Source organism: Aptenodytes patagonicus, chromosome Z (assembly GCF_965638725.1).
Source record: "Aptenodytes patagonicus chromosome Z, bAptPat1.pri.cur, whole genome shotgun sequence".
NCBI classification, from domain to species: domain Eukaryota; kingdom Metazoa; phylum Chordata; class Aves; order Sphenisciformes; family Spheniscidae; genus Aptenodytes; species Aptenodytes patagonicus.
The window spans coordinates 12,203,840-12,226,005 of NC_134982.1; the positions used below are offsets into that span (position 1 = coordinate 12,203,840).

Here is a 22,166-nt window from a genome sequence, read left to right on the forward strand (position 1 = left end):
GGGATCCCCGCTGCCCGCCGGTGCGGAGCCGGGGCGGGGGGACGGGCACCGGCAGGTGTCGGCGGCGGCGGCGGCGGGTGCCAAGGAGTTAAGGGCTGTCCCCGCCCCGGCTCCGCCCCGCCGGTGCCAGCGCTCGGGGCGGCGGAGGCGCAGCGTCGGGCCGCGGCGGGGGTCGGGGCGCCGCCGCGCCGCTGCCGGGCCATGAGCGCCGTGCGCCCCGCCGCGCCGCCCGCCCCGCGCCGCCGCCGCTAGCGTCGCCCCGGGGGCCGGGGGCGGGAGGGGAGGGGGGGCGGTGGGAAGGCGGCGGCGCCCCGGCCGCGGGGCTGCGCGGCCGCGCCGCGCCCGGCCGGGGATGTGAATGGCGCTGGGGGTGCTCGGCGGGACCGACATGGAGTGGGAGAAGCTGCCGCGGCGGCCCGGGGAGGGCGACGGGGAGGCGGCGGGGCCCTGGCCGGGCTGCGGGCGGCTGCGGCCCTCCTCGTACCGGGCGCTGCGCAGCGCCGTCTCCACCCTGGCGCGCATCGACGACTTCTACTGCGAGAAGATCGGGGCCGGCTTCTTCTCCGAGGTCTTCAAGGTGTGCGGGGCGGGAGCGGGGATGGCGGTCGCCGAGGCATCCCGCCGGGTTTGGGCATCCCCCGGGGAGCGGGGCTCCCACGCAGCCCTGGGGTGCGGGGGGGGGGGGGTTGCCTGGCCCCCCCAGCCCCGGCAGCTGAGCGAGGTCGGGGGGATGGTGCGAGGCGGTGCCCTGCGGCGGGGACCTGGGGTGCCGGGGAGCCCCGTCCCCGCCGGGGGTGTTGTTCCTCCATCCCTCCGTGCAGGGGGAGGGGAGCGCCGGCTCTGTTTACAGCCCGGGAAGGCTGAGCGCTCCGAAGCGCTGCGGCGTGGGTCGCAGCGGGGTCGCGGGTCGCAGCGGGGCCGCGTGGGGGGTCGGGGCACCGGTGGGGTTGCGAGCAGCCCAGCCCCGGGGACCCCTGTCAAAAGCCTGGAGCCCCGACCCCGGCAAGCCCTGGGTATGCCTGTGGCAGGGGATTCAGGGAGTGTTTGCAGCCGGTCCGAGGCGATTTCCAGCGTTGCTGGGCCTGCTTTAGCTGCGCTGAGCAGGTAGATGTGCAGGGTGCCCCACGGGAGCCTCACGAAGGTGATCGGCTCTGGAAGAGGTCTGTGATGCTGTAGAGCAGCGTGGGGGCTGGCCCCCGGCTGAGACCCCGGAGCTGCCTTTGTCCTCCATCCTCTCTGGGACTGCCAGAGTGGGGATGCCTGTGTGTGGCCCGCACCCTGGTTAGGGGGGCATGGGTGCTGGTGGGGAGCTTGGGGTCCCAACAGTGTGTCAGAGGTGCGTGGTGACAGTACCTTGCCAGCCCACGCACTGCTGCCAAGGCCGAGGGGCTGTGCCCTGCCCCGCTGCCATTACCGCCTCTCCCCATCCAAGGGGAGGTGTGTGCACGTGTTGTTTTCGTCCTCAGCATCACTTAAGGTGCCACAAACTGTTGGGCAAGGACTGCCCTTAAGCCGTGCTTCTAGTGGCTTCACCCGCCTCAGAGAGCAGCTTTGGGCTGGGCAGGACCCCTACCACCTCCCACCACGGTCTCTGGGGTCCCGCGCAGCGCTGTGCTGTGTCCCCTGCATGGGATCACGCTCCCACATGCAGCACAGCTCGGCATCCACATCCCAGCAGGACCCTGGCGTCCCTCTCCAGCCCTGCCACCATTCCCCACTCAACAGGGAGACCCCAAGACCCGGCTCCTCGGCAGCCACAAGAGAGGTGTCCTGCGAGGGGCCATGGCGAGCGTGCAGAGGGGTCCCTCTCCTCCGTGCTCCCTCCTGCCCCAGCGGAGCCATGGCCTCTCTACTGGCCTGGTTCCTGCTATTGATCTGTGGCTTGGAGCACGTGGCAGCACCTCGGAGCAGAGGGAGGCATTTAATAATGTCAGGCGTGGATATGGCTCTTTAATAATGGATGCTCTTGTGTCTCGGCCAGGCCACGGTCTCTCCTTGCCTTGCTCTTTCTGTTTTCCCAGGCCCTGTGGGAGCCACAAAATGCTCTTTCTCCCACACGTTGTTCATATTCTTGTGGGGCCACTTGCATGTAGGATTTGTGGGACCAGCGGAGGTTGGGGGGTGGGAGCGGGATCAGGCGGCAGGAGCCCACGTGTGTGCATGCTGGAGAGGAGGCAGGGGCAGGAGGGGGCCAGATGGGGCTTTGTGCTCGTGCAGTGGGTTGAGTCCAAGAGCTCGGCAGGATGGTGGGGCAGGCCCAGGATCTGAGCTGGGGTTTGGCTGCCTGAGCTTGCGAGGAGGATGGAGTTTGGCAGGGCAGCACAGGACCTGCTTTCTTCCCACCTCCCTTGTTCCTGCCGTTGCTTTCCATGGCCGTGGGCACTTGCGGCTCCCTCCTCCATGTGGCTGCTGGGTCCTGCCTCATTCCAGCCTTGGTTGGTGTGGGGGATGGGGAGGGGACCTGGACATCTCTGTCCCTACGCAGGTAGCTCAGCTCTGGTGTGCAGCCGAGCCAGGGCCAGGCGGGGTGCTGAGGTACCAGCACAGGCATCTGACTGTGTTCCCAGCGTTAAAGCCAAAAGGCTCAGCATGTCTGAGCCCTGGTGTCCCAAGCTCGCCCCTGGGTTGAGCCTTATCCCACTCCAGCCAAGCACTTCTCTCGGAAAGGCTGTCTGGAGAGGACAGGAGACACCAGTGATGAAAAGCTGCCCTTTACCCTGGGGATTTGTTCCCAGCTGATCCCCTGCTGTGCTGCAGAGCTGCGCTGTTTCCCTCTGGAGCAGCTGGTTCCCATTGCCTTTCCCTGTGCAATTTCAGAGGCGCCAGGCCCACCCGTTTTCTCAGGTACACGGACATTGCAGCGAGCTGCCTCTCCATCTCCAATAGACTGAGCAGATTGAGCCGGGTGTGTTTGTGCCAGACATTTTCTCCAGCCCTTAAACCACTGTTGCATCTCTTCCCCAAATCCCTCTCTTACTTTCCTGTGTGCGGTCTGCAGCAGACGCGGGGGCTGCGGGCAGCATCCTGGCTTCGCTCTCCTGGGGGCTGTATCCGGATGTCTTTGCTCATCCTACTCTGCAGCTTATGCCCCACTGTCGCACATCCTCTTGGAGACGCTGCTTGCCAGGGCACAGCCATTTGGTGTGCCAGCGCCCCATTTCCAGGGTGCCGGGGGGGGGGGGGGGCAGGTCACGGCTCCCAGCGTGGACAGAGCTGGGGAGAGGGCTTCGGCGCCACTGCTGCCTGCCCATCTCTGCTCACTTACCCACCAACCTTTGAGATTTTGTATTTACTCCCAATTTACCAATGCAACTAATGACACAACTCCCTCCCTCTTATCTGCTGCACTGCATCGGTGGACCTTGCCTTGTTTTACAAAGGAGGGTGGAGCGGCATGACATAGATGGGGAAACTAAGGCAGGCAGGGAGGAAGTGAATTTGCTGAGGTCAGCCAGCCGCCGCGAGGCGGAGAGCAGCCCTGGCCCCGCTGTCGCCGCTCGGGAGCCCCGGGTGCTGGAAACGCGTTGTGCTGACTAGCCTGGGACCCGCCAGCACCTCTCCTGCGCTGTCATGGGGCATGCTCCGGGATTGCCCGTGACGGCTGGCGATGCCCCAGCTCCCGATGTGCCCACGGTCCTGCACCTGGGAGCACGGGAGGTGAGGTGCATTCATCGGGAGTGGGTGCTGCGTGCCCTGCTGCTTTCGCTTCCCTGGAGGAAGTCTGTCTTGACCGATTCCACCTTTTCCACGTGATGAGCAGATTTTCCAGTCCCACCCAGTAAAAGTCCTGTTGCGCTACTGGGATTCCCGTGAGCTCAGACACAGCTGTCACGGGCGGCTATGGGATTACCAGTGGCGTTGCTAGCTTCCTTACCTGCCCTCCTGTCTTTCCCCACTGGTCTCCCCAGGGCAAGGGGTGCAGGATGATGTCCCTGTGTGACTGTGCCTTGCCTGCGCTGGGCTGGTGCAAGGGGATGTGCCCTGAGTGAGGTGATGTGCGAGTCTGTCCCCGGCATGGGGTGCAGGGGGGCTGGCTGCTGAGACCCCCAAGTAGGGGGACTAGTGGGGGGCCTTCATCCCATGTCTAGACAGGAGCACCGGCTGCAGGGAGGAAGCAGGCTGTCTGCTCGCTCTGATTAGCATGCTCTTTAAATAAGACTGTAATTTTCGCTGTTAAAAGAGCTCAGATCCCTTGTGCCCAGGCTGGGGCCGCAGCCAGCCCTGTCCCATCCCCCATCCCCATGTGCTGGCAACAGATGGGATGGGGACCAACACGCCACGGCACCCCGGCTCAGCCATGGTGCCCAGCGAAGCACGCAGTGGAGGGGCCATGTGGGGTGCTGGGGGCCATTGGCGAGGGGCGAGGGCTTGCCTGGTTCCTGGGTGGGGGCCGGCGGCTTGTCCTCCCCCCGCACCCCGGTGCGGCTGCCCAGCTGAGCTCAGCTCCGGGGAATGTGCTGGGATTCCTGGGCACCATGCCAGAGCATGGAGAGGCGAGGGGGGACACCATCCTGCCCAGGGAGGCTCTGCTGCCTGCTGCCTTCCCCGGATAGCGTCGGGGAAGGAAACACTCTTAGCAAGGGGCTGCATCCTGCACGGGGTCGTGGCTTGCTCCCTCTTCTGCTATGCCTGCTTCCGGAGGGCGGCTGGGGTGCTGGGCTGGTGCTAGCACCTGGCTGGACTGGGTAAACTGGCCGACATGTGGGAGGCCAGTGGGAAGCCCAAGGGAGCATAACCCCTTCCCTGCCGGCCCCGGCAGGGGCTGGCCTCAAGCCGCAGATCTTGCAGGGGAGACAGCAGGATGGGGCCTTGCAAGCAAGCTCAGGGCGGTGGATGCCCTCGAGGAGGTCGTCCCCTGTGTGCATGGGGCAGGGGCTGTCCTGGGAGTCCCTGGAGCCCTCCCTGCCCCTGGGGACGGAGTCCTGGAGCAGAGCACTGGGGCAGGGCTGTGCTGGCTGGAGGCTCCTGGGGTCCCTGGGAGAAATCCCAGGGAAGGAGCTTTCACTGGACCTTCCCTCCCGCAGGCTACCTCTCCTCCAGGATTAAGGCGTTAGGTGCCATACGGCTGCACTCGGACCTGACCCAGCCTATTGCAATGGCAGGAGGCTTATTAATGAGGAATTAAGCCATGGGCACATCACAGTTACGTGGGGCTGAGCCAGTGCCCGCGAAGGGCTGCTCCCTGATGTAGGGACGCTGCTGCTGATGGGTACCCAGCCAGCCCCATGGTGCATGGCCACAGAGTGCCAGCACTGTGCATGCTGCCCAGCATTCCCATCGTGAGTGCGTGGCGCTGGAGCCTCACTGCCCACAGCCATCCCTGCAGGACCAAGCCTGCCTGCGCCATCAAGCCGGGTCCTGGTGCCTGGCAGCTGCCGGTGTCAGCCAAACCAACCGCGCCCATCCCGCCAGCCCCACGCAGTGTGGGAAGGGAAGACAGCACTGCCACCAGGCGACCTGGGTCAGGAGCACTGGGCTTTGCTGGGCAGCACCCAGCACCAGGGACTTGGCGGGGCTGGGGGGTCCCACTGGCCTCATCTGGGCTCCGGCTCCCTTGGCCCCTGGCTCTGCAAGGAGCTGAAGGGGCAAAGGGAGACCCTGCCCATCCTGCTTTGGCCAGGCAGGTCCCCTCCTTAAAGCCCGCACAGCCACCGAAGCCAGGCTGGGAGCCCCGTTTCTGTGTCTGGTGCTGCCTCCAGCTGCCCCACGCACAGGGATGGGGTGGAGGGAAGGCAGTGATGGTGGGGATGGGGTGGGGGTGCCCCTTGCCCTGCCTGCTGGTGCAGGTGTGGCAGGGAGTCCCCGGGCACCATGATGGGAGTGGCAGCAGTGCCAGGCACTGCAGGTGATGGGGTGGGCTGAGCAGGGTGGTGGGCACAGGGAGGACATGGGGTGCCATTAGATGGGGAGCCCTGGGTGCGCACAGGGCTGGAGGAGCCGCGCTCCCCACAGCAGGGACTGTCACCTGGGCTGGTCTCTCCTCGAGCCCAGGCGTTTTGTCTGGTGCTCAGGGAGGAGAAGGCATGGGGGAACCCATCCTCCCTTTTCCCCCCAGTGTGGTGGGGGGCCGAGATGGGGACCCATGGTGGCAGGTGTCTTGGGTGTTCCCTCCTCACTCGTCCAGGGTCCATCCTGATCTCTGCTGCCACGTGGCCCCTGCCCATGGGCCAGGGGACCCGGCTGGCTGGCTGGAGCTGGCTGGAGGTGATGCAGATGTAACCGGAGTGGGGTGTCCACGGGCAGGCAGCTGCTGAATTATTCAGATCTTCTCAGTGAACTCAATGAGCTGGTGGTGGCACAGCGGGGTTGGGCCAGGCTATTGCCCCTCGTTTCCACTCTGCCTGGGGCTGGTTTGGCCTTGGTGCACCCAGTCATGTAGAGGGATCATTATAAAGCACTAATTTCCCCCCAGGCCCTTTGGTGGGGGGGAGCTGCTGCCCATCCCCTGCATATTGGGTGCTGGATGGGTCCCCATCTCAGCATGCACACCAGGACAACCCTAAGTAATGCCAGCCATGGGGTGGGAAGAGAGCCCCGGAGGGCCCAGTACACCAGCCCCCCCCCCCGTTGTGATGGGGACAGGGGCCAAGCTGCGAGCAGAATGAGGGGCACTGGGGACCCTGCCTCCAGCCGGTCCCCCGTGTTTTGCCCAGGGAGGCAATCCCTGAGGCGAGGGGGGTGTGGGGCGGGCCAGGGACTGGCGCCGGCACAGCAGCCTCAACCAGCATCGACTAAAAAGGAGAAGAGCAGGGAGCTGACAGCAGCGCTGAGGAATGCCTGTGCCTCCGTGCACAGCTCGGTGTGTGCTGGGGAGCAGCCAGGATCCACCAGGTTGTGCCCGCCACCGGCTGCTGCTCTGGGAGGGTCCCATCCCACACCCCCAGCACCCACTCAGGAGGGGACCCTCGGCACCGGTTCGGCCCCCACAGCCCGGTGCTGGGGCAGGGGATCCCCTGCTCATCCTCCACCCTGCACGTGCTAAGGGGCTGCAGAAGGACGGGGGTGTCCATGCTTGGCGGCGCTCCCAGCTGCTGTTCTTGGCAGGGGGCCAGGCCCCCAGCTCGCATGACAGCATGGGGCTGGGGACGGCTAAATATACAGCCTCGTCCCAGCGCCATGCCCCGCCAGGCTGGGGTCATGCATCGGGGCAGCGTTGGTCACCCCCGGGGCTAGTTCGGGGGGCAGTGTGCCCCCTCTGTTCTCCACCCCATGCTGGTGGGGTCTGTCTGGGTGGTACTGACCTGAAAAAGCCTGCTCTGGTGCGCCGCAATCCCGCACCTGCCTGTTCTTGCAGCAGGGTTGGGGTCACAGCTTGCAGGAGCTGCCGTTGCCTCTCCGGGAGGGCTGGGCAGTGTAGCGTGGTGGGGGGAGCACGACAAGCAGGGTGCCCCGGGGCGGATGGGGGTGTGCGTCATCGACACTGGGGGTCCTTGGGGTGCTGCTGTGCCTGGAGAGCCCCCTTAGCCCTAGCAGTCCCTAGGGTGCCCCATGCCTCGGGTGTGTGGGGTGCACAGCTCCTACCTCTTGGGCTGGGGTGTGTACCAGGTGCAGGCTGGTGTCCAGGGGGGCTGCGGGGATATGTGGGACTCAGCCTCCCCTGCACCCCCCTCCAGGTGCGGCACCGCCAGTCAGGGCAGATCATGGTGCTGAAGATGAACAAGCTGACCAGCAACCGGGGCAACATGCTGCGGGAGGTGCAGCTGATGAACCGCCTCTCGCACCCCAACATCCTCAGGTAGGACCTGTTCCCCCGCTGCCATCCCCGTTGCCCCCCTTTTCTCTAGCCTGGGGAGGGTTGGGGCTACTGCTGGTGCTGGATGAGCTCCTGGGGCTGGTCCCTGCTGCGGCCACACTCAGGTCCCCTCTGTCTCACAGGTTCATGGGGGTGTGCGTGCACGAGGGACAGCTGCACGCGCTGACGGAGGTGAGAGCGGGGCAATGGCCGTGAGTCTCAGGGTTCCTGCAGGCCTGGGGAGGGGACAGCGATGGCTATGGGGACACTTTCTCGGCCCGTGGCACATGTGCCGGGCAAGGTCTACTGGGGGGCTGTGCCGTGGGGTGGTTGGGGGATGCGTTGGGATAAGAGGTGAGCATCCAGCATTATGGAAGGGAGGGGGGGCACAGTGATGCGATGGCCCGGCTCTTCCCATCAGTACATCAACGGTGGGAACCTGGAGCAGCTGCTGGACAGCCCTGTGCCCCTCTCCTGGTCCATGCGTGTCAAGCTGGCCCTCGACATCGCCCGTGGCTTGCGCTACCTGCACTCCAAGGGCATCTTCCACCGTGACCTCACCTCTAAGGTATGGGATGCTCCAAGGCATCCCATTGCCCTCATCCCATACCCACGTTGCTGCCCCAAGCATGGCCAGCTGGGGAGCAGGAGGCTGCACTGTGCTGGGGCATCCCAGGAGCGGTGGCCAGTGAGGCAGGGCTGGTGCAGTTGGTGTGACAGGGGTCCTCCTGTGCCCCCAGAACTGCCTGGTGCGCTGCGAGGCCAATGGCTACACAGCTGTAGTGGGTGACTTCGGCTTGGCGGAGAAGATCCCCACCTATAGGTGCGTGGGCAGCGTCCACCCGTCCATCCCCATCCTTGGAGTTGGGGGGTTTCCAGCCCACTTGGAGCAGGAGCTGGGGAGGGATGGACTTTCGGGATGCAGCTAGAAGGGCAGGGATGGGGGGCTGTGGGGGTGGTCCCTGGCAGTGGGGACTCGTGGGGCAGATGGACACATTTGGGGCTGGCTAGGAGGGGATGGTGTGGATGGGCAGAGATGAGTTTGTGGGGTACATGGAGGACAATTAGCCCAGGAAGGGAGATGGAGATGGAGATGGTGATTTGGGCTGCCCCAGTGGGAAGATGGGAGGTTGGACAGGGACAGGGAACTGTGGGCAGCCCCTGATGTCCCACCATGTCTCCCAGCGAGGGCGGTGAGAAGGAGCCGCTGGCCGTGGTGGGCTCCCCGTACTGGATGGCGCCCGAGGTGCTGCGAGGGGAGATCTACAACGAGAAGGTGAGGCTGCATGGCTGCCACATGTGGGGCTTTATCCAGGCTTGTGCTGCCAGCGGTTTGCAGGATTTGCAGCCCTGGAGGCATTTGGGCACACAGAGGGAAGGAACTGGGCATCCCCCGGGTGGTGAGGTGGCAGGGCTCCCGGTGTGGCTCCACAGGAAGGAGGGGGGCTATGGGTTCACAGGATGGTGGGCATGTTGCCTCAGGGCTGCAGGGCCCCCCCCATGACTCCCTGCTCTCTGCAGGCCGATGTGTTCGCGTACGGCATCATCCTATGCGAGACCATTGCTCGTGTCCCCGCTGACCCTGACTACCTGCCCCGCACCGAGGTGACTCCCTGGGACGGGGATGGGGAGGGAGGGTGGCAGGCAGCAGCATTGGGGCTGGGACTGCTTCACCAAATGAGGGGGACCATCCTCCCATGCTGGGCAGAGCCCTGTGTGCAGGAGCTGCCCTGCACCTCGGGGTAGGGGTGCTGTGTCCCAAATGCTGTCCGGGGAGGGATGCTCTCTGCCGATAACCTGTCCTCGGAGCCCATAGTCGGCCTGGGTGGGAGAAGGGGACAGTTGGATTCAGGCAGAGAGCAGGAGGGATCTGTGTCCCGGCATCCCTCAGCCTTGCCCCAACTTGGGGTGACCCTAGGGTCTCCCCTTGCTGTGCCTCAGCCGGGGTGCTGCCACATCCACAGCCCTGGGTGGCCCGCAGTCAGTGCGGGGAGGGGAGGCAAGGCCATCCCAGGTCCCCTGGGCTGTGTGGTGCCCTAGGGGACCCAGCCTCATTCTTCCTTGTTTCCCTGGCACAGGATTTTGGTCTGGACGTCACCACTTTCCGCACCATGGTGGGGATCGACTGCCCAGCGGCCTTCCTCCAGCTTGCTTTCCACTGCTGCAGTGTGAGCCTCCCATCCCCGCTGCCCTTCCCCGCCGAGGCAGCGGGGCAGGACAGGCAGCCTTGCCTGCACAAGGGGGGACAGGCAGGGAGCTGCCTTTGCTGGTCAGGCCTCCCTGGGGTGCTTGGGGGGCTGCAGACCTGATGGGTAACCCCTCCTGCCCACAGATGGAGCCCACCTCCCGCCCCTCGTTCCTGGAGATCACGCAGTGCCTGGAGGGTGTCCTGCAGCACCAGCCGGGTGCCGAGGGCGCCGGGGCCACCCTCTTCGGTGGTGGGGAGAGCCTGCCCGCGCCTGGGATGGCGGCCACGCTCAACGGTACGTGGGCACCCCGGGGACAGGCCATAGAGGGGTGCAAGGAGGGGGGATGTGGGGTGTCCCATCCTACCCCGGCAGCTGTAGGGGAAGGAGACAGGGGTTGCATGAGGTCTGCAGGATGGAGCCGGTCACTGTTACCCCCCTCGGGGTGCGCCCCTGGGTTGTTGGGTGCCCAGCACCCCGTGGCACCCCACATCAGCAGCTGCTGGCAGCTGGTGACCCGCTCCTGTGCCCATGCCCAGGGGTAGCTGGGAGGGCGGCTGGCCGCGCCGAGCAGTCGCCCCTGCGTGAGCTGGGGACACAGCACCTGCAGCCGGACCAGCGCCTGTCCCGCAGCCAGTCCGACATGTTCCCCCCCAAATCGCCTGTCCTGCTGTGGCCCGTGGAGCCTTACGGCGGGGCCAGGACCAAGGAGACGCCCCACCGCGTCAACCCCTTCTCCCAGCGCGAGGACCTGAAGGGGGGGAAGATCAAGCTCTTCGACACGCCGAGCAAGTCGGTCATCTCGCTCACCTTTGATCTGCCGCCCCCCGCCCCGCTCCAGCTCAGCACCCCCGTGACGCCTGAGCCTGCCGTGGAGGTGCAGTGTGACTTCTCGGCCCCTGCCACCATGCCCCGCAAGTGCCACTCGCTGCCTGCCTCCCCCGAGCTGCCCCGCCAGGGGGGCCTGGCACTGGGCGTGGGGTTCCCTCGTCCCGCCATCAACCCCCAGCCCCCCAACCTCCTTCCTCCCCCAGCCTGGGGACAAGGCTCCCCCCGCAGCCCCAGAGTGGAGGAGCAGATGGACTGCGGCCCCGACAGCCCTGAGGTGCCGCAGCCCTCCCTGCCGCCCCCCAACAGCAACTTCATCCGCACAGCGTCCTCGGGCGCCCAATCCTGGCAGCCGGAGCCGCGAGTCCCCAACGGGCTCCTCTTCAACAACAACCACGTGGTGGTCAGCAAGCCCCTGGCTTGGGGCAGCGGGCTGGAGCACGGCTTCTCCGAGCTCAGCATCCCCTGCGCGGTGGCGCTGGAGCGGACGGAGCGCACAGCCATGCTGCCCGGGCACGGCTCCAGTGCCGTGCTGGAGCAGGACGAGGTGCTGCCCTGCCCTGGCTGCTGCCTGGGTCCCTTCAGCTTCAGTTTCGCCTCCGTCTGCCACCGGCCGGCACCCAGCCCGCCTCGCTACCAGAACCTCAACTGTGAGGCCAAGAGCCTCCTCTGCCACGACCGGGGCCACCACCAGAAGGCCCCGGGGCCAGTACTAGCGGAGCCCAGCCTGAAGCTGCCGGAGGCGCAGTCCTAGTGCCGGGGACCCCTGGGGAGTGGGGCTGCGTCCAGCTGCCCCTCGGACCCCCCTGCAGCCGCAGCGCCAAGCAGGTGTGGGGGCCCAGCCTGTCCCTGTGGTCCGTCCTCGCTCGGCGCTTGGTGGCTGCCAGTGGCCATGGTGCCCCATGCCGTGGCCGCCATGGCGCTGCCCAGGCGCTTGGGCACCTGTCCCGCCGGGATCAGCCTGAGGGGTCTGCGGGGAGCCCCGGGTGTGGGCTGGGTCCCTGCCAAGGACTGAAGTGCAATAACGCCCCTGCCCCGGGCACGCTCCAGCATTGCCCTGGGCAGCAGGGCTGGTCTCCCATGGGGCTCCCGGGGTTCACACCCTGGATGCAGGACCCTCCTTCCCCAAGGGCTCACCCCTCTCTGGGCTCTCACAGAGGGGTGTGCAATGAGCCTGCTCTCCCGGGAGAACTAGGAGCCCCCCGCAGCCCCCCAGGCCAGGGGGGGAGCGGGGCTGGGCTGAGGGCAGAGGGGTCAGTGTGTGTATGTGTGTTTTGGGGGACCCTGTGGGGCTAGTGGGTGTCCCCGTGCTTCCCTACAAGCGTGGGGAGCACAGCCAGTCCCTGACACAGGGAGAGGCGTGCAGGGGGGCCGGGAGAGGGGCGGTGCCCGTGGGGCAGCGCTCGGGGAGGATTGCCAGCACTGGGGTTGCCCCTGCCCACCCAACGCTGAGGGCTGGGTGCTGAGCCGGTACGGCGCCCCGTGTCCCCCCAGCACACGGGGTCGGGAGCGGGGTGCTGGCAGAGGGGCCGGGGTGCTATCCTGGCACCGGGGGGAAGGGGCCGGTGGACAGCACGGCCAGGCTGCCTGGCACCTGGCAAGGGTGGGAGCCGGCTTTCCTCCCTCCTGCACAATGCACTGGTGAATGCAGAACTCTTGTGTTTTTTATTATTAATAATAATAATTGCTAGTAATATATACCCAGCTTATTTAAAGTGTTCAATAAAATCTGAATGTCCCAGCAACTCGGGCTGCCACTTCTGTCTCTTGGATGCATGTCGGACGTGGAGGGGAGCCCGACCCCAGAAGGTTGCACGGGCTTGCCTGGGGCTTCTGGGAACCCCCTCGGGAACCACAAGCCAGCCTGGCTCAGCCATCTCATTGCCCCCAAAGTGGCCATCTTGGTTGAAATGGCTTCAGCCAAATTCCCATTTATTATTTAGGTTCTTCGGGTTCACGCCCTTGAGTCCGTGTTTGTGGTGGTACACAAGAAAGCAAAGAGCAGACAAGCTACGTCTCTTTATTGCTACAGAGTGAGTTCAGCAAGCGGACAAGACAGAGAAGTGACATGTGCCACCTCCAAAAAGCCTGCCTTTAAATGCCCTTTTGCTCTTCAAGCAAGCTAATTCACATAGCAATTAATCAACTATATATGGCACACATGACCCCATAATAAACTGAGAACATCTTCGCCTGGTTGAACATGACTTCCTCTGCTCTTGCCTGGCTGCAATGTTACGTCAGGGCTATTTTGCTTAATCTTCGCATGTGCACGTGTGTAGTAACTATTTAAAGTCCTGATGACTTGTCTCGCAAAGCATCAGTCCACTGCAAGTGCCAGAGCTGCTTTTGCTTTTGAAAGGCACCACCACATTGTACAATCCTTAAGGTCATTGCTCTACTTTCTAATTAGCAAAAAAACCCAACCGCCAGCACAGGCACCGGCCGATTCAGGTGCAGCTTCCCTCTTTGGGCGCTGAGGCTTTGCTGAGGCTGTTGTTTGCTGGGTTGCCTGAAAGCTGTGGCCAAGCTGCTCCTGGGATGGGGCCAGGCGCAAAGTTCCTGCTGTGGGGAGGGGACCTGGCCAGGTGTGGGGCTGTGCCGTCCCCTACTCCCATGTCCTCGCATGCCAGCACCGCAGCTCGCTCCGTGCTGGGGATGTTGCATGGCTGCGGTGCTGAGCATCACGCCTTGCTGCGCTCTGTGGCTGGGTCCGGGCTGCCCATTGCACACCAGCCCCTGTGCTCAGGAAGACACAGCGTACCCCACGCAGGTGTGGGGCTGAGCCGTGGGACCCGTACCGCTCTGCTGAAGCACATCAGCTGGGGGGAAACGGCCACTGCCGCCGCCTCCCCCAGCCTGCGTGATGCCGGAGCATCACCGGGCATCGCTGAGAAGGACCTGGGCAGCCCATGGGCAGGGGTCTGTGAGAGGGAAGGGGGTTGCCTGCATGGCTGGGACATCCTGGGCAGGGGTGCAGCAAGGCTGAAGCAGAGGCGGTGCGGGGTGCAGGTGCTGCAAGGGAAGGCAGAGGGTGAGGTGCTGCCCAGCCTCCACCACACGCAGCGGGGCTGGGAAGGCAGCTTGCAAAGGGGTTTCCCCCATCTTGCCCCTTTGCTGCCCTACAGCTTGGGAGCGACTCTTGAGCTACCGCAGACCAGGGGCTACCATGGCAGCAAAGGGATGGAGGCAGGCGCTATCCAGCACAGGGAGGTGCCTGCATCCCTCTCCCTTTCCAAGGGAAGGGGTCAGCGTGCCCCACACAGATGCCCAGGCTCCCCACTTTCCTCCTCGCACACCCCACAGGCCCCGTGCACCCCAGTGCTCGGCAGACCCTAGCGTGGACACACTCACCGCAGCAGTGCTGGGGTCAGCGGCCATCATGGGATGAAAGGGGAGCTTGGCCCCGCCGCCTTCTCACAGATCCAGAGGTGCAGGTCGTCAGGACTGGTGCACTGGGCAGGTTTGATGTTCCCACGGCTTATTATGGCACAGGACCCATTCGACTTCGACTGCCATGGTCTGGATGGGAAAACGACACATCAGGGGGCTGCCACCGCCCCGCTACCCCCTGCTGAGGCAGCCATGGCTGCTGACGGCTGCCTCTTGTACGCTTGCACAGGAGTTGTTGAATGCTGCAGTCAAAGGGGGGATCCCCCAGTCCTCCCCTTCTGATTTCACAGGCTGAAGCCTCAGCCGATGCATCCCTGCCCTTCCTCAGGCAGGCTGAGAAACCCCTCTGCAAAAGGTTTGCATCACTTGCGACTCCTCTTAGCCTCCCCCCTGCTTGAATCTCAGCCTCGCTGCTGGGGGATATCTCACCCCTGCAGCGCCTGGCAGTGGGGAGAGCCCGGTCCTCCCTGAAGGCATGTGGATTGCCAGAGGAGCTGCCCTGGGCCATGGGGCCGTGGTGGGGTGCAGCCCCCCATGGTGGGGCTGAGGATGGAGGGGCAGGCAGTGGGCAGGGATTGGGTACCCAGCACCCAGCCAGACGGGTCTGTTCCTCCCCACTGCTCTCAGACACCGCAAGAGGAAGCAGTGGTGAGCTGGGGAAGAGGTGCACGTGGCGGGGAGGAGCCCGGGACCCTCTGCAGAACGGAAGGCTTTTTTTCCCCTCGAGGAGGGACCAGGGAGGCACGTGAGGGATAGATGTGGTGCTCGAACGCTTTCTCTAGACCCCAAATAAAACTTGCGGTTTCTTTTGTCCCCTCTCGCTGCCTCCTGCTTGTGCATGCCCTGCACGTGGCCCCCCAAGCCTCGGCTTTTTGTTTGCACAGCCTCTAAGCATCTCATCACACCACTGCACCCACCTCCCCTCAGCCTCAGCTGCTTTGATGCTCTTTGTTGCCCAGTGCTTGTGCCTAGGATTGGGTACCAGTGGGATTTAAAACGCTTCCTAAAGCTGTGCTGGAAGAGAGGGGGTTTCAGCAAGAGGCTGTGCTGCCGGGTACCTTTCGTAAAGGGAGCCATCCACCCAGAACCAGGCATCCGAGACCCCCTCGCCATCCGGGTCCTCTTCCTCCAGCCAGCCATAATCATACCAGGGGAAGCTGCTCTTTTGCAGCCCGATCCAGTATGGGATGTCCGCATTCTTCAAGAAGGTCTAGGGAAGGAGATAAAGGGCCTTTTAGGGGCTTTTCCATAGTACCTATGTGCTGCAGTGTTTGCAGGGGGTGGTTGTCTCCCCAAGGAGCCCCTGGGGCTGGAGCTCCTTGGGGCAGGACAGCTGAGCAGCCCTGGTTCCCTGCTCCAGCTTGGGCAGCATCCAAGGGTGCCAGAGCCTCTCTGCCCCGTGTCCACCACCAGCCACGTGCTCCAAAGATCAGCCTTGCACCATCCAATGTTTCGGCAGGCCAGGGGCCCCCAGAGCAGTGCTGGCCCACCTGGGGAGCCCAGGGCTGGATGCACCAGCTCCTGCCCTCAGCTCCCCCAGCACCCTACCGGCACGGTCCAGCGACTCCAGGATTTGGTGACCAGGAGCTGAGAATATTTCTTCTCGCACTCATCTCTGCTGTCCTCCCATGTCTTCTTCTCCGACGAGATGAAGAGGCACTTGCCCCTGTACAGCAGCCAGCCTGAAGGGCAGCAATCTGGGGGCAGGGGCATGGCTCAGGTGCTTGCTTAGCCGCAGAAGCCCTGGCGGAGACTGGGGACAGACCCACATCTTCCCAGCAGACATCACAGGCTCAGCTGCTGCTCCAGGCATAGCTTCAGCCTTTGGACCACCCTGTCCCCACCATGTGGCCAAAAAAATCAGTGCTCATGCTTTGGCACTGCACCTGCTGAGGGGTGCCAGTCCCCTGGGGCACTCCATCCCTGCTCCACCATTGCCCTACCTATAGCTGTGCAGGAGCGCAGGATGGCTACAGTGTTCTCGCTGTTGTTGAGCTTCCCCTGCACCTCCTGCATCTCCTTCTCCATCTTCCCCAGGATGCCCATGACACGCCGCAGCTCGGCATTCAGGGTCTCCAGCTCCAGCTGGCTGCTGTTGCCCTCCCGCCACGCTTGCTGCAGCTCCGCTCTGGCCCACGCCAGCTCCAGCTTCGTCTGCTCCAGGCTCTGCTCCTGCACGCTCACCTCCTGCGAGAGGCGGCCCTGCTCGGCCGCATGCTCACGGGAGGCGTCCTGCAGGCTGCGGGTGACCTGCCAGTCTGGGGACAGGGGGGGTGAGCTGGGGCATGGGGGTGGGACAGCCCAGGCAGGGGGACACGGGACTGCCCCTGCTCAGGGGGTAGGATGGGCAGGGCAAGGCAGCAGGGTGTCCATGCGGGATGGGAAAGGATGGGAAAGACATGTCAGGGAAGTGTACGGTCAGGGGCTGGGCAGGACCTGGCAGGGGAGAGCGGGGCAAGGCAGGACAGGGTGCAGGAGCAGACAGAGCAGGACAGGGGCAGGGGGGGTGCAGCAATATGAGGCTGGGCAACGCCTGGAAGGGAAGGGAAAGGAGCAGAAACGAGAACAAGGTGGGGAAGTTGGGTGATGGGAGGCAAGGGAGGCACCCATGATGTGCGAGGGATACAGGCCAGCTTGTGGCAGACAGGGCAGAGGGACCCAGCCACCAGCAGTGTGAGTGGGTATGCCTCTATTCTCCCCCCCATTCACCCACGGCACCCCCCCCCAGTGCAGCTGCCTCCCTCTCCTTGTGCTGCCCAGCCACCCCCAGCCCCAGAAGTGCCCACACCCCCGACTCACAGCAAGCCCCCAGGGCCACGGTGGCCACCAGCAGCAGCAGGCAGGTTGCCAGCAGCCCCACAGGGATGCACCACCGCCGGGACCAGTGCCCTGCAAGACAAAACCAACCACAGGCATCAGCCAGTGAGCCGGGAAAACCCCGGCAGCCCTGAGACCTTGGGCCTGCAGGCAGCAGAGTGGTAGAACGATGGCACAGGTGGCACGGTGTGGGCGCTTCCTGTCTTCAAGGATGGGAGCGGGAGCACCCCAAAACACCACCCACTACCCATGCCAGGACCTCCCTGGGTCCCCTGGGCTCCAGCCGGGCACTCACCTGGACTGGGCTGGGCCCCATCCCCGTCCTGCCCTGCCGGCGCCGACTGCATGTTCTCGTAGGGGCTCTCCGTCTCGTCCATGCCAAGGGCTGTTGGAGGAAGGTAGGGGAGAGCGGCTGAGTCCACAGGGCTGGGCATGATGGCGGCAGCGTGGGGGGTCCCGCAGGATCTCACCTGCCTCCAGCGCCTGGCTGGCCATGCTCCGGCCCCCCATCACTTTGGCAAACCTCAGGTCAGCATAAACCATGCTCTGGGCCATGTGGGCAAGCGCTGGGCAAGCCTTGAGCCCTGCTGGCTCCCACCCTGCCCTTGGAATTCCTTTCTGGGATGGTCCTGCTCCCCGGTGATTGTGCTGTCTCTCAGGGGTGCAAAGGAGAAGTGCAGCCAGCATCTGCAGAAGCAGAAGTTTGCTCTGAGCTGTAGCAGATGGGACCAGCGAGGCACGGCTACAGGGACCAGCACCCTTTCATTGGTCCCAACACCAACGGCCCAGCCCCTCCCACGCCCCGAAAGTGCTCACGGTCCTCCCGGGCATGTGGCAGGGCCAGGGCAGCACAGCCTGAGGTCAGAGCAGTGGCAGAGCCAGGATGGACCCAAATCCCTGGGCCAGGGGAGAGCTGGGGGAGAGCAGGGCCAGCCTGGACACAGGAGCACATTGCCCTGGGGACAGCCCTGTGGAGGGCTAGAAGTCTTCACGGATGCAGGTTTCCCATCCTGGCCTCTGGGAATGGGAATTTCCCCATGATGTAGTTTGTGCCACTGCCTCTCATCCTTTCCCTGGTCCCCTCCTAGAAGACCCCGGCTTCGGCATCGCTCCAAACCCCTCCCAGAGAGCTGCATAAAGCAATGACACCCACTTTGCCTCCCCTTCTCCAGACCACAACCCCAGCACTAGCAGCATCTCCTCCTCGGTCCCAACCTCCAGCCCCTCAGCATCTCAGAGGTCTCTACTGAACTCTATCCAGAGAAAGGCAGGTTTCAGAAGGGGAGCCGAGTTAGGGACCAGTCGGGCACATCTGGACATAGCCAGCTCCTGGGACAGGACTGGAGGTGTGCAGGGGTGCTGGTGGAGCACAGCATTGCAAGGCCACTCTCCATCATCTCTGCAAGAGCAGGGGAAGTCCTTCATCACTGGAGAAAGGCAAAAATCACTGCAAACTTCACAGGGGACAGGAAGGAGGTTTGGAAAGCTAAAGGTTGAGCAGCTTCCACCCAGTCCCCAGGAAGAAGATGGAGCACGTCCTCCTGGGCACGCAGTGGTCCAGGCCCAGGGAGGACATGGTGGTGGCTGCGGGGAGCCCAGCAGGATTTACCAAGGGCAAGTGGAGCCTACCCAACCTGCCTGCCTGCTGCTGTGGGAGCACTGGGCTGGGAACAAGGGGAGAGCAATGGGAGCCATTTATCATGAGCCTTCGGGGTTTGGGACATGGTGCCCTGTGGTCTCCTTGCTGGCAGAATAGGAAGATGTGGCCAGGAGGAGGGGAGAAGAGCAAGAGGTCACGCTGCAATGTAGAAACCACTTTTAGGCACTGGGGCAAACATTTCTGCACAGCAGTGATGCTCAAACCCTGGAGCGGAGCGCAGAGAGGGGGGACCTCCGTCCTGGATGGGGCCAGCCTCAGAGCCACCTGTTTCCACGTGGAAGTTGGCCCTGTTCTCCCCTGCGCCAGGGATTTGGGTCAATTCTCAGTAGGCTGAGCCCTGCAGCTCTGCCCAGTGCCCCACCCCCGAGCTGCACTGCCCCACTGCCATCCCAGGGGACCCCGAGCAGTTTCGGGGCGTGGAAGGGGTCAGGATGTTGGCGCCGGGGCCAATGGCAGGAACCTGTGCCTGTACTTTCCTGCTCTCGTCTGCTGCGCCTCACAGCAAACTTCTGCTTCTGCAGAAACCAGCCGCACTTCTCCTTCGCAGCCCTGAGAGAGGGGGTGACCGCGGCAGAGCAGGAGCCATCAGGGCCATCAGGGCAGTCCAGGGCATGGCCCAGAGCGTGGTCTACGCCGACCTGAAGTTTGCTGTGGCCCCCCCACTCACCTCCCCCGCCTGCCCCACAGCCCCCGATGAGGACGACAGCCCCTATGAGAACGTGCTGCTGGGGCCGGTGCCGGTGCCGGTGGAGCCCAACCCAGGTGAGAGTCCGGCCACGGTCACTGCCGCGGGGATGCCCCAACGCAGGGTGGGCACCGGGTGGTGGCAGTGGGACCGTGGGGTGAAGCCTGTGGGCGCTCATCTCTTGCAGGGCGCTGGCCGCGGCGTTGGCGTGTCCCCGCGGGACTGCTGGCAGCCAGCCTGCTGCTGCTGCTGGTGGTCACTGTGGCCCTGGGGGCTTGCTGTGAGTTGGGGCGAGGGCCATGGGGTGGGGGCAGCCGGGAAGGGGGGTACCGGGAGCAGGTTTGGGGCTGGGTGAGGGCCGGGCTGCTGGGGGGAGGTTGGGGCTGCGGGGTGCAAGGGCTGGTGGCCCGAGGGCGGCACTGCTTCTTGCTTGGCCACCCTGAGCTGCTCTCTGTCTGTCTGCACTGCCTTCCCCTTGCATCCCACTGCTTTCCCAGTGCCTTCCCAGTGCCTTCCCACCGCCTTCCCACCGCCTTCCCATTGCATCCCACTGCCTTCCCCTTGCATCCCACTGCTTTCCCAGTGCCTTCCCACTGCCTTCCCACTGCCTTCCCACCACCTTCCCACTGCCTCCCACTGCCTTCCCACTGCCTTCCCACTGCCTCCCACTGCCTCCCACCGCCTTCCCACTGCCTCCCAGTGCCTTCCCACTGCCTCCTATTGCCTCCCAATGCCTTCCCATTGCCTCCCCTCCCCTTGCCACCACTGGGGCTTCCCTTCCCTTCCCACCGGCACCCCCAGGACAGTCTCTTGCCCACAGTCAGGCACCCTTATCCCACTCCCCCTAGCAAGGGCCATGCCCTGAGCAGGGGCAGTCCCGTGTCCCCCTGCCCGGGCTGTCCCACCCCCATGCCCCAGCTCACCCCCCCTGTCCCCAGACTGGCAGGTCACCCGCAGCCTGCAGGATGCCTCCCGTGAGCATGCGGCCGAGCAGGGCCGCCTCTCGCAGGAGGTGAGTGCGCAGGAGCAGAGCCTGGAGCAGACGAAGCTGGAGCTGGCGTGGGCCAGAGCGGAGCTGCAGCGAGCGTGGCAGGAGGGCAACAGCAGCCAGCTGGAGCTGGGGAGCCGGGACGCTGAGCTGGAGCGCACCAGGCAGGAGCTGGCTGTGCTGCAGAAGGAAGTGCAGGAGGTGCAGGGGGAGCTCAGGGCCAGCAAGAGCACTGTGAGCAGCCTGCGTGCCTGCGTGAATACAGGTAGGGCCGTGGCGGGGTGGGGGCACGGGCAGTGATGCTGCTGGGGAGATGTGGGGGCTGATCACGGCCAGGCTGGACCCCCCGAGCATCCGTGGGAGGGTGAGCGCCTGAGCTGTGCCCCTGCCCCCAGATTGCTGCCCCTCGGGCTGGGTGCTCTACAGGAGCAAGTGCCTCTTTGTCTCGGTGGAGAAGAAGTCGTGGCTGGACAGCCATGAAGACTGCAGTGGGAAATCCGCTCAGCTGCTGGTCCAAGGCGACTGGCCGTCATGGATGATGCCGGTACAGAGCAGGGGGGCTGCGGCACCGCAGGAGGGTGGGGCGATGGTGGGGCTGGGCAGAGCCCCGTGGGGCCAGCGGCAGCGGCATCTGCGGAGGTGCTGGGGTGGCACCATGAGACCTGGGTTCCCATCCCGACAGGCTGCGGGGAGGAGCACAGCTGGCCTTGGGGCTCCTGGGCACCAGGCCGGTGCTGCGCATGGGGCAGGCGGTTGACAGCTTCTCTCCCCCCAGCATTTTGTGCAGGCACCTGGTGCAACGTACTGGGTTGGAGTACAATCTTCTTCTGACGGAAGGAGGACTGTTGTAGGGCTGGACACCAAGTCCTACAGGTAAGTGCAGCAGTCCTTGGCACAAGCACTTGCCCTTTAGCCATGTCAGGGAGGTGCCATTTCACCCCTGTGAGACCCCCCTGGCAAAGGGGGTGATGCTTCAACAAGCAGTGCCCTGAGGGAGGGGGCCCTGGGCAGAGCCCAGCTGCAGGGTGCACTGCTGGATCTCCAAGTGGCGGAGCAGGAGGCTGGGGGGAGGAACATGGCCCTTCCTCAGACTGGTCCCAGTGCCAGGCGTCCTGCCTACCCCAGTGGCACTGGGACCTGTGGGAAGAGGTGTCCACGGTGAGGATGTTGTCACTGCCCCTCTGAGACATGCCCTCTCTCCTAGGTACAACTACGCTGCAGACTGCAGGCTATTATCTAGCGGGAAAACAGAGAGTTCTATATGCAAGAGAAGGTTGCAGTGGATCTGTGAACAGCCCCCAAAGCTGAGCAGCACATCCAAGACCCTCCTTCCTCTCCTGGTCATGGCCTGACTCTGCTGCCACCCCACTCCATCACAGGACTCGGGGACAGGACCCCGAGATCCTCTCCCCTGTGCATGCATTGCTTCAACCGTGTTGCAAAGTGCTGGGAAAGGGTGTCTGTATTTTAAAGCAAGGCTCATGGAAAACAGACCTTATTCCCCTTTCTCACACTCACGCATACACTTATACCACCTTGCACTGGCCCTTTTGCGTGTCCCCGCGTGCCCTGGCCAGCGCAGCTCGCAGTGGTGCAGGACTCCAGCGCAGAGCCCAGCTCCCGCCTGCTGTGCTCCCCCAAGGCTGCCAGTGGTGCACTGCTGCAGGACATGCCATTTGCATCTTTTTGGAGCTGGGGGATGACAGCACCACTGGTGTCCCCTACTTGTCCTCTTCAGGGAGTCCTGTGGATTTACTGCCTGTCCCTTCCCTCAGCATCGACAGCTCCCATCCTGCACTTTCTCCTGCCTCCGTCACCTGCCCAGGGCTTTGGGCTGGGCCATGCCTGGGGAGGGTGCTGGCAGCAGTGCCATCAGC

General features: G+C 64.5%; 3 protein-coding genes across 3 annotated transcripts; 2 read left to right on the forward strand and 1 right to left on the reverse strand.

Annotated features, from left to right (window-relative positions):
- Positions 1 to 337: 337 nt before the first annotated feature.
- On the forward strand, positions 338 to 12,491 carry TESK1 (testis associated actin remodelling kinase 1). Its single transcript, XM_076362752.1, has 10 exons — positions 338 to 577; positions 7,614 to 7,735; positions 7,876 to 7,924; positions 8,154 to 8,300; positions 8,473 to 8,555; positions 8,918 to 9,008; positions 9,254 to 9,337; positions 9,811 to 9,900; positions 10,065 to 10,215; positions 10,458 to 12,491. The coding sequence occupies exons 1-10, from the start codon at positions 359 to 361 to the stop codon at positions 11,498 to 11,500; spliced, it is 2,079 nt and encodes a 692-aa protein (XP_076218867.1). The 5' UTR covers positions 338 to 358; the 3' UTR covers positions 11,501 to 12,491.
- Positions 12,492 to 14,126: 1,635 nt separating this feature from the next.
- Positions 14,127 to 17,511, reverse strand: CD72 (CD72 molecule). Its single transcript, XM_076362821.1, has 7 exons — positions 17,427 to 17,511; positions 17,252 to 17,341; positions 16,939 to 17,028; positions 16,083 to 16,397; positions 15,688 to 15,836; positions 15,198 to 15,349; positions 14,127 to 14,268 (listed from the first exon to the last, which is right to left on the reverse strand). The coding sequence occupies exons 1-7, from the start codon at positions 17,509 to 17,511 to the stop codon at positions 14,127 to 14,129; spliced, it is 1,023 nt and encodes a 340-aa protein (XP_076218936.1).
- A 1,698-nt stretch (positions 17,512 to 19,209) lies between these two features.
- Positions 19,210 to 21,716, forward strand: LOC143172821 (B-cell differentiation antigen CD72-like). The gene is made up of 6 exons (XM_076362632.1): positions 19,210 to 19,378; positions 19,489 to 19,581; positions 20,240 to 20,554; positions 20,685 to 20,833; positions 21,065 to 21,162; positions 21,494 to 21,716. Exons 1-6 carry the CDS (start codon positions 19,228 to 19,230, stop codon positions 21,639 to 21,641), a joined length of 954 nt encoding a protein of 317 aa, XP_076218747.1. The 5' UTR covers positions 19,210 to 19,227; the 3' UTR covers positions 21,642 to 21,716.
- The last annotated feature ends 450 nt before the right edge of the window (positions 21,717 to 22,166 follow it).

Excerpts from the sequence above, each read along its gene's own strand:
- CD72 (XM_076362821.1), bottom strand. The coding sequence starts at position 17,511 with ATGGCCCAGAGCATGGTTTATGCTGACCTGAGGTTTGCCAAAGTGATG. Across the intron at positions 15,837-16,082 it reads GCGCTCCTGCACAGCTATAG|ATTGCTGCCCTTCAGGCTGG; the intron begins GTAGGGCAATGG and ends CCCTGCCCCCAG. Across the intron at positions 15,350-15,687 it reads GGAGTCGCTGGACCGTGCCG|ACCTTCTTGAAGAATGCGGA; the intron begins GTAGGGTGCTGG and ends CTCCTTCCCTAG.
- LOC143172821 (XM_076362632.1), top strand. The coding sequence starts at position 19,228 with ATGGCCCAGAGCGTGGTCTACGCCGACCTGAAGTTTGCTGTGGCCCCC. Across the intron at positions 19,379-19,488 it reads GCCGGTGGAGCCCAACCCAG|GGCGCTGGCCGCGGCGTTGG; the intron begins GTGAGAGTCCGG and ends CATCTCTTGCAG. Across the intron at positions 20,555-20,684 it reads GCGTGCCTGCGTGAATACAG|ATTGCTGCCCCTCGGGCTGG; the intron begins GTAGGGCCGTGG and ends CCCTGCCCCCAG.
- TESK1 (XM_076362752.1), top strand. The coding sequence starts at position 359 with ATGGCGCTGGGGGTGCTCGGCGGGACCGACATGGAGTGGGAGAAGCTG. Across the intron at positions 7,736-7,875 it reads TCGCACCCCAACATCCTCAG|GTTCATGGGGGTGTGCGTGC; the intron begins GTAGGACCTGTT and ends TCTGTCTCACAG. Across the intron at positions 10,216-10,457 it reads GATGGCGGCCACGCTCAACG|GGGTAGCTGGGAGGGCGGCT; the intron begins GTACGTGGGCAC and ends GCCCATGCCCAG.